Source organism: Mangifera indica, chromosome 8 (assembly GCF_011075055.1).
Source record: "Mangifera indica cultivar Alphonso chromosome 8, CATAS_Mindica_2.1, whole genome shotgun sequence".
NCBI classification, from domain to species: Eukaryota; Viridiplantae; Streptophyta; class Magnoliopsida; order Sapindales; family Anacardiaceae; genus Mangifera; species Mangifera indica.
Genome location: NC_058144.1, coordinates 11,210,980 through 11,221,178, shown reverse-complemented (window position 1 = coordinate 11,221,178; position 10,199 = coordinate 11,210,980). Strand labels below are relative to the sequence as shown.

Sequence of the window (10,199 nt, the reverse complement as noted above, 5' to 3'; positions counted from 1 at the left end):
TTTTAGATTAAAGAACTCTTAAGTACGAGACCTTATGACATCAGTCGATTAGTACTCCTCATTGAAAGCTTGTATGAAATCGGTCCATGTCATGCCCTCCACAAGACAAGTAGTGCACACGAGCCTCCATCAAGCCTTAGCATCCCCTCTAAGTAGAGATGCAACATACCTAACCTTTTCCCAATTAGTCATAGTGAACATAGCTATTGCCTCCTCCATAGCATCTAACCACTCAAACGCCTCAACCGAGTCTACAATACCCCTGAACTCTGGCAACTGATGTTGGCCTACTAACCCAAAAATAAGATGCATCTAACCTGTTGCCTTTGGTGTCTACTACACTAAAAAATGAAATAGGCAACTGGGCAGATAGTGTTTGGACTGAGGTTGTTGGTGTCTATGTTGCATACCCTACACTAGCAAACTTCTCTTGATGCTCTCTCAACACCTCATGCATGATGTTTCTAATTTGTGACACCTCAACCTTCTTAGGTGTTGCAATTGGTGTTGAAGCTGGTATTGGTGCTAGCACATATATAAGAGTCTCAAAGTGACTCTCCTCTGGAACATTATTCAAACGATTGGATCTCCTCATTTTATATTTTCTATCTCTCTACAAAATTAATTCCAAAGCTCAGCGGAATAACAATAATCATAAAAACAGGTATAATACTCACAATGGTAAGGTCGTGGGAGGGATCAACGTCGCATAGGCTAGCATACTTATACACCCATAGTTTGTAAAACTATTTACACATTTAAGGTCTCAAAACCATACTCTGATACCAAAAATATAATACCTCATCTCCAAATGTTATCCCTAAAAGTAATTTACTGGGATGATGTGTCACGTATACAGTAACAATTCTCATATAAATGCATTAAAAAATAATTTTATGAAATACCTCAACAATTTTATTAAATTAAAAAAAAATATAAGATTCTCTGTTTACTGAAATCATGATAATAATAATGATAAATGATGCTCCCAACATGATTTAATTCAAAGATTTAAAATAGAAAGTCTTCGATAGTGGTCATGTTGTCACTAAGCTGATCTGTTAGCCTCCCTACCTACCCCACCCTCATGTTTACCTGCAAGCCAAAGCCAAGCACATAAATGATAATTCACCCAGTAGGCACACACAATCACTAAGAATTACTGGAATATCTTTGGATAGTCTAGTTGCCTATTTATCTATATTATCTAGCCTCTCAAACACATATCAAGTGGGTGTCCCACCTTACTGATAATTGGGGTGGACGTCCCAAACGCCTCTTATAACCTGTGTATCAATGAGATGGACGCCTCTTACAACTTATATTCAAATGAGACGAACGTCTTACATACCTCTTACAACTCATATACCAATGAGACAGACATCCTAGATGCCTCTTACAACTCATATGCTAATGAGATAGACGTCTTAGACACCTCTTACAACTCATATACTATCACAATGGATGTCCCATATGCCATTTATCAGAACTTGATCGGAATAAACATCTCAAATGTCTCTTACATCCCTTAATCATCACATGGAGGGTAAAACGTATATTTCCTAGCCCTCGGTACGACATTCATTTTTCTGTTATCATGAGGGATAAGCATTCCTCCTTGGAGGACGATCATCCTTTCCTTTATGAGGAACGATCGTCCCAAAACGAGTAGGGACGATCGTTCCCTTTTAACCTCACTCTCATGAGTCAAATATTATTAATGGTTAAATTACCAATCTACCTTATGTATGACCACTATCATTGTCTCCTACCTCACGATGGGACAGTCGTCCCTCTCATAAGGGGACAGGAGTCCCTTGCCTCTAGAACTTCTAGTACCTTGTCATTTCTAGCGACGGTTCAACAATCCAACAATTTAGTTTTAAACTAGGATTCCCCTAAACTTATTCAATTCACCAAAACCTTTTCAAAACACCCATAAACCCAACGATCAACACAACCCAAAACAAATAGAATCCAATTCATGCATATTCTTAGCATTCTATTATCATCGTAATCATACTCATACTGATCAATCATATATATATATACACATATATATCTTGCAATCACTACAAATCCAACTATTTTATAGCAGATTACATATACAATACTGATAGAGCATGACATTACAAAAAAGAAAGCAAGGAATTTGTCCACCTTTCCTCTTACGGTGCTCAGTCTTCGAGTGGCAAGAATCCAACGGCCACCATTAAAAACTTTCTATTTTAAATCTTTGAATTAAACCATTTTGGGAACATCACTTATCATTATTATTACTATGATTTCAATAGACAATTAATCTCATATTTTTTTAATTTAATAAAATTATTGAGATATTTCATGAAATTATTTTGTAATGAATTTACACAAAAATTGTTACTATATACATGGCACATTATCTTAGTAAATTATCCTTAGGGGTATGATCTGGAAATGGGATGTTACAAACATAAATAACATAATCACGGATGAAAGTTCGAGGAACAAACTTGAATCACATTAAAATATCTTCTTTTCGTTACTCACATGGACAGAGTCATACTATCACCACCATTATTTTCACTCATCATGTGCAAATTTATGCATCAAGTGAAGAAGATACAGCGGAATGTTGAAGAAGTTGGAATAATTTTTTACGATGGAACCATTTCCCACGAATTCCAGTGTTAAAATATTTGATGCATTCACCGGGCAAAATCGTCAGGTCCTCACAATATTATAGCTTCAAGCTGCTGTAAATATATTTATTTTTATTCATGTCTTCTAGTCCTATTAATTCACACAATTACTGATGCTCTTTTTCTGAAAACTCTCTTCATTCGCTAACCTTGTTTTCAGTATCTAATGATTATTGATGTTCCTTTCGCACAAAGGAATGTTTCTCAAAGGGCGTTTAATTAAGCGGTATTTTATTAGTGGTAATGAAAATTTGGTAATCTATTACTTTATTATTACTATTAATGATCATGAGGACAATCTTAATATTATTATAATTATATTTTTATATATTAATATTTTTATGATAAAAATAATATAATTTTTAAATAATATAAAAATATTGTTAAATAATTATATTAAAACTATTTAAAAAAATAATATATATTTTTTTATTATTATATCTAGTTAGATATAATAATTTTAAAAAATATAACAATAATAATTATTTATTATTACCAATTTTTATTAAACTTTATCAAATATAATAATGATTTATAATTTATATCAAATAATATTTTAGATAAATATATTTAGAGTGTATTTGGTTTTAGTAATATTTTATTACTAAAAATAAAATATTATCTTAAAGATAAATTGTTTTATAAAATTTGATAAAAATTTATAGATATAAATAATTATTGTATTTAATTAAAATAATAAACAAATATTAAAATATTATTTTATTTAAATATTTTTGGATATAATTATTCTAAAATATTTTTCTTATTAATTATTATATTAATAGAAAATGAAATTATTTTTGTGTAAAAAACTAATAAATAAAAAAATAATTATAATAAAATCAAAATTACTTTGATTATCGAAAGGTGATAAACAAATCACCTCTTTTATTATTATTTACATCCCTATTAATAATAAAATATTATTAAAATATTTTATTATTTAATAAACCAAACAAAATAATATATATAATAAAAAATAAATCTCTTGTTATTCTTATATTTCAAGACCATTAATGAATAGATATATCAAACAAACAGCCTTCAGTTTCAGCCTATTTCCATTTGTGTGTTTATAAATTTGATATTTAGGTTTCACAGATGAGCCATAAATTCAAAGGTGGCAAGCAAATTATCTAATTGATTGAAAATCAAATATGGCAAAGCAGATATGAAGAATCGATTGCATCTAAAGGAAACTCTCAATACATAATAAAATTAATAATCCCATTTCAAAAGAAGGCCATTCTCAATTTTCAATGTCACAGGAGATGTTGCTACTGCTGCTAATTATATAGCCAATGACAACTGCACTACTCAGAAAAATGCTCAACAAATATTTAAACAATGCAACACAGTTTACGGTGGTCAACGAAACTTGTCTCTTTCTCCTCTTCGCATCCATCGTCATTTTTCTTTTTTTTTTAACTCTTGGTTTTCTCAAGGACATTGCTACACAATGAGCAGAAAGGAGAGCGGGAAAACAAAAAAAAAAATTATGATGCAACAAGATCGGGTGTTTCTGCTTCGATGGATAACAAAGCAGTATGTACTTTCTCCAACCAATTGTCCAACCGATCACGTAAGGATTTGATCTGTGGGATACCCAAAACTCTTGGCTGTACCCAGGATACATGTACAGTTCCTTCAACTTGATCGATTATACCCTCAATGAGATGAACCTGCATTAAAGCATCAAACATCACAAAGTGATCCCACAGTAGGTGTCCAATCAAAGCTTTTGCAGATACTAAGTTGAATGAAACGCACCCAAGTGAAGAAATAAATATACACATATGAATATGAACCGAAAAAAGAAGAGACTTACAGAGAGAGACTTCATCAGAAGATGCTCCACATCCTCAATTGAAAGTTCGGTACGCTCTGCAATAATGCTTAATGGAATAGTTCGGTCCTCAGAAGGTCGGCTACAAGGATACACATCTCCAATCAATTGGTGAAAAAATGAACAAAGATTGTAAGATAATGAAATCACTGCCACTAAAATCACAATACCTAAAGATAATTTCCATCAGGCACAGTATGTTAATCTTTTCCAATAACTTCTTCTCATTCTCAACTAATGCAGGTTGAGACCTGAGGGCAGCATTGTGTACACGACATAATTCCTGATATCGAACTAGATCACCAGAGTTAAATGCTTGGATGATATAATACAGCCACTCAACCTTTGTTCCTATAAGACTATTAATCTGTAAAAAACATTAAAAGATGAATCATTACAGGCACAACAAAAATTTTAAAATTATAGAGCAGAAACCAACTCAAACACCACCAGATAATCAGAAATGTGTTGCATATCTGTGATAAAACCCCAACACGTTTACTGCAAGACTTCTTGCCACTCCTAACAAAGTATAGTCACCGTGAAACACCTCCAGCAAAATGATAGAATGCCCAAGGGAAAAAAAAGGAAATTTTAACATGGTTATCAGTATCCTACAATACAAGATTCATATCCTACGATACAATACGATACAGTTGAAAAACGATACGTATCTTAAGGTGTATTGAATTATTACAATACAATAGATCTATCATACGATACAATATGTATCCTTATGATACAAATCATATTACTAATACAGATCGATATACCATTTTAGAGAAAATGATTATATAGTGTGAGTGTATATGAGAAATTTTAAATTTTCAAGAATGTTTATAATATTTTCCAAAATACTGATGTGTCAATTAGAATGTTTTATTGTTTTATTAATTTATTTTTTAAAAGATACATCTTATCATATGATGCAACATACGATATGAAAAATTAGATTTTCGATACATAATACGAGACATAATTTGACTACCATGCATTTAAGCACAATGACAAAATCCGGTCAAGGAAATCTCTCAAATGTTGTTGTACAAGATACAGTTTTATTTCAAATATTGGAGACTTGAAAAAACTGTTGATTTTACAACTGCGACTAACACAAGAGTGGGTTAAGCAAGAGATAGCAAAACCAAAAAAAATTCATTACAAGTTAGTACTGTGCTGACTTACCAAATTCTTAACCTGTTTGTTAATAAATTGAAGGGAATCTGTTTTCTAATTTTCGTCTAAAAGCTTTCACTAACAAGGAGCATCCAACAGAATAAACAGTGATACTAATCATGTCACATAAAATTGAGTCAACATGAAGGTTCTTATAAAGATGAGATGAACCCATACCCAGTTTATCTTCTCACTACTTCCCTTTCTAAAGTTTTGTCCAAGGGCTAAAAACAGCACCTTACACATTTTCTTCTTGAAAAGATATTCTAAATTTGACCACAGATGAAGGGTAACCAATCAAGAATAAACCAAATTCCTCATCCAACTTAATCTAATGAAAACAAGTATAATGAAACCCAAACCAAAGGGAAGCTTGTTTGATAAAGGACAATGAAACAAAACCTAAAATAGGGTTTGAGTTGCTCTTCAACTTTACAAACATAGGTTACAGCGTAAAATATTAATAATTGGACAAAAGATGGCCTACATGAAATTGCAGAAATAACAATGAAATGATTTATGTTGTATGCATTCATTTGATGAAAGGGATGCAGTCAAGACTAACTCTTCTGATAAGCAGATACAACTGAAGATGAGAATTGCAGAAAAAAAAAATCCTCAAGATCTACTTACAATAGGATGAGCAAGCAGTTCACCAAAATTGTAAATGTTATCTCCAAGCAGTGCAGCAAGGGAGAGATCGAATGCCAAATCCTAAAATACATTAAAAAAAATCATAAAATGTAAACATCAAATGATGAAGAAAAATGCAAAACACAACACAATGGAAAAGGCAACTTTTCTTTTTCTTTTTCCTTCTTTTCTATTCTGAGCTTAAGTTCAGGAATATGCAAGGTTTTGGTAGTATTGTGATCTTTAGAAATATATAAATCAATATACAAAAGATTAATGTTCATGTCAGAACAAATAATACCAGCTTGAATGAATCAGAGAGAGATTCCAATGAAGTGTATGCCAGATAAAGCAGAGCACACTTGTAAAATTCAGCAAATTCCTGAAGAACTTTATGGTACTGAGATGAAAGCCAATAATAGCTGGCATATACAGATGGATCAATGTCAGTCATGCTGTCTAGTGTACTCTTTCCATCTTCCAGAATTTTCTTGCATTCCTTTTGATCTCCTTGCTCAAGTTTGCACATAGCTATTTGCATTTTAATGTAAAGGATTGGCTCCTGTATACGTGGCTCACCAGTTGCCCGAAGTTTTTCAATCACACCCTCAAGATAGTTAATGGCAGCTTCTTTTTCAGAATACTGCCGAGAAACTATAACAGCAAAATGTGCAAGCTTGAGAAGATTGATCTTCGTCTCAAAATCAGTGATGAAGTTATGATACAACTGTATCAGAGCATCACCTGCCTGATATTAAATATCAAAATAGATCACAATAGCAGTCAGTCATCAATAGAGGAGAAAAGAAATGCAGCAATGCATTAATCTAATTTCTTATAAGCCTATAAACCCCATATGTTTGTGGCTGGTTGCTAAAAATATCTACAATATAATAAAAAGATATGAAAAAAATGCCAAGATAATGCACAACAAAAAGTATCACACAATAAACCAGATTACCAGATGCACAACGCCCATTAACACAACAATGTGCAGCAACAAATCATGGCACTTAGACGATATGAAAGCACATAACTGATAAGTGAACCACACACACACATATATATTAATTTTAGTAGAGGATTAGGCTCCAAATTTAAACATGCTTCATACTCAGGTGATATGGACAGAGAACATAAATATCAAGGTCCAGAAATTTATACAGTATAAAAACTAGGAGGCCTATATTAGATCAGATTTAAGTAACAACCAGAAAAGAATTGGTTCAAAGGGAAAAAAGATAAAACACAAAAGCAAATTTTACAATTTAAGTTTTTTACTAAAAACCTCATTTAACTGTTTAATACAACAGTTGCACATCACATTAATATTTTACCACTTTAGTCACTGCATATTGGACAAGTAATGAATTCACTTTGTTTCAACTAAGAGGTCACAGTTTCAAATCCACTTGGGGCCACCAACATGAGAAGCTGTATCCTATGCTTTGAGTCAACCTAGGTTGTAGGATGTGCAAGTAACCTTTGATTTAAAATTCAGTGTAAAAGGGCAAAGGTTGAGCAATTTCTATGTATCAAAAAATGAATTAAAATACTTAGACAAATATGGTAAAATCTAGTATGTGGCCTAAATTTTACAAAGCCAACATGCAACCAAATAATAATACAGTTATAACTCGTATACTTCACTTCCTACAATAAAAATCAAGGAAATGAGTTTCAGCACTGTTTCAAGCCCACACAATTCTGATTGAGTTTTATCTTAATCCGCTCTTGTTTCTATACAAGCTAGTTTTCGTAAGTAAAATACTAGAATCACGTGATAATATTCTTGTAATAGATCTCCTCATATATTAACAGTTTCCTTTCTTACAACAAAAATAAAATTATCATCCCATATATGTAAGAATTTGACAACAACAAAACCTCTTCTATTTAATACATTATTATTTGATAAATCTAAGGTTTCATTGCAAACCATATGATCAATGCATAAAAGGAAATTATAAAACTGCATCATTTCTACATAAACCAAGGCATTTTAATCAAATAGGCTGACTAAGAAAACCGAAATGGTCAGACTACATGCAACTAAAAGTCCCTAAACTTGGCTGATAGTACCACTTAACTACCTAACCGGTCATACATGAAATGGGTACATTGAGCTCCCAAACCCCACTCATCCAAACATTAATAATAAACGAAAACAATATTTCAAGACATAATTTTTCCCAATTTTATATTGCACCTATTAATCTAGCCAAAGTCAACCATGTCAAGATTCTACATGTAAAGAGAAACAGATCCCATAAACCCTAATACATAACCTATGATTAAAATAAAACATCAAAAGTCACAGTTTTCCACATATTTAAAATTAAAGCAAAACCCTAGTCGAATTTCGACATGACACGAAACGAAAAGACGTCGTCAGGATCTGGAAATAAAGAAGGAGAATAAGAAGAGAAAAGGAAGTAAACCTGAAAGATAGCGAGAGCAACGAACTGTTCGAGCTTGAGAGTGAGCTGATGCCAGAGCTTCTTCTGGTACAGATCTGCCAGAGCATTGTACCACTCGCTGAGCTCTGGGTGGGCATTTCGCAAGGAATCTAGGTACTGTAGAGCCGCCATGGTTCAAGGATTCACAGCCAGAGCGCCGAACAAAGAAGTGGTGTTTCAATAGCCTTCTCTTTCGATTTCTCTGCGCTTTTAGGTGTTTTTTCTTGAACCCAAAGAAACGAATAACAAATTGTTGTTTTCTGTCAACTAAACATGCGAACCCGAGTCCACTACAACTACCGATTGGGCCGTCCTGATTGAATTTTACTGGGTTTTTTTGAGTCCACCTCAAAGCCTTGATTTTAAAGAAGGCTCATTTTCTTTTCTTAACAACGTTAACATCTAAAATTACTAGAAATAATAAATCTAGGATATTGGTTAAAACAGTTATTTTTTTAAATCTTTTATATATATATAATCACTTTTTTCTATTATACAAATATAGTTAATTTTAAGTTTGTTTTATCTTTAAAAGAAGAAGATTATAAGATTTAAAATTAGTTGGATAGGTTGACTAGATGGATTGGTTGGTTGGTTGGTCATGGTTGACCAGCCAAGCACTAAGCCAAACACCTGGCCAACCCATCTAACCAACCTAAATCTCATAATCTTATTTTTTTAAAGACAAAATTAATTTAAAAAGTAACTATATTTGTATAATTAAAAAAAATGGTTATATATGTATAAAAATTTTAAAAAAATTATTATTTTAACCAATATCCTTAGATATATGCCAACCAATTTTTAAAAATAAATTGATTGACCAATCAATTTTTTTAAAATAAATTTGTTGGTTGAGTGTTTGACTGGCCAACATTTCTTTCACATTTTCATCTTATTTCACCTCATATTTCAGTTTTGATTAGATTAATGAGTGAATTTTATATCTTGATTAGGTGAGTTTATGTTTGGCTAGATGAGTTTTGACTCGATGAGTATAAAACCTAAAAATATTCTAGACATTTTATATTTTAGGCTATATATGTATAATAGAAAAAAAAAAAAGGTGGTTATATATGTATACAAAAGAAAAAAAAGAGGTTATTTTAATCAATATCTCATATATCTATTTGGTATGATTGATTAACCCTTAATACATGGGAGTTAGTTTAGATGGAGTTTTTTGTTATAGAGAAAACATCAACATCTAAAATTGGAGATCTAAGCTTTTTGAATTCGAATTCAAGATCTGATCAAACAAGCCAGTTTCAATTCAAATATTGAATTCGTTTTTATAAAATGATTCGAATTTGATCAATCCACATATTCGAATTCAAACAGACTTAAATTAAATCCAAAGTTAAATTATTTTTAATCAAATTCAAGACTTAATTTATCGATCTC

The 10,199-nt window shown here is 31.7% G+C and overlaps 1 protein-coding gene across 1 annotated transcript; it reads right to left on the bottom strand.

Annotated features, from left to right (window-relative positions):
* Window positions 1-3,891: 3,891 nt before the first annotated feature.
* On the bottom strand, window positions 3,892-9,047 carry LOC123224409 (26S proteasome non-ATPase regulatory subunit 13 homolog A). Its single transcript, XM_044648064.1, has 6 exons — window positions 8,778-9,047; window positions 6,638-7,084; window positions 6,337-6,417; window positions 4,698-4,894; window positions 4,510-4,609; window positions 3,892-4,363 (listed from the first exon to the last, which is right to left on the bottom strand). The coding sequence occupies exons 1-6, from the start codon at window positions 8,925-8,927 to the stop codon at window positions 4,178-4,180; spliced, it is 1,161 nt and encodes a 386-aa protein (XP_044503999.1). The 5' UTR covers window positions 8,928-9,047; the 3' UTR covers window positions 3,892-4,177.
* Between the last annotated feature and the right edge of the window lie 1,152 nt (window positions 9,048-10,199).

What these genes read in the sequence shown, in the direction of transcription:
- LOC123224409 (XM_044648064.1), bottom strand. Translation starts at nt 8,927, where the DNA reads ATGGCGGCTCTACAGTACCTAGATTCCTTGCGAAATGCCCACCCAGAG. An exon ending in CTGATGGAAATTATCTTTAG is followed by an intron (nt 4,610 to 4,697) that starts GTATTGTGATTT and finishes GTATCCTTGTAG; the next exon opens with CCGACCTTCTGAGGACCGAA. An exon ending in TTCTGATGAAGTCTCTCTCT is followed by an intron (nt 4,364 to 4,509) that starts GTAAGTCTCTTC and finishes GCTTTAATGCAG; the next exon opens with GTTCATCTCATTGAGGGTAT.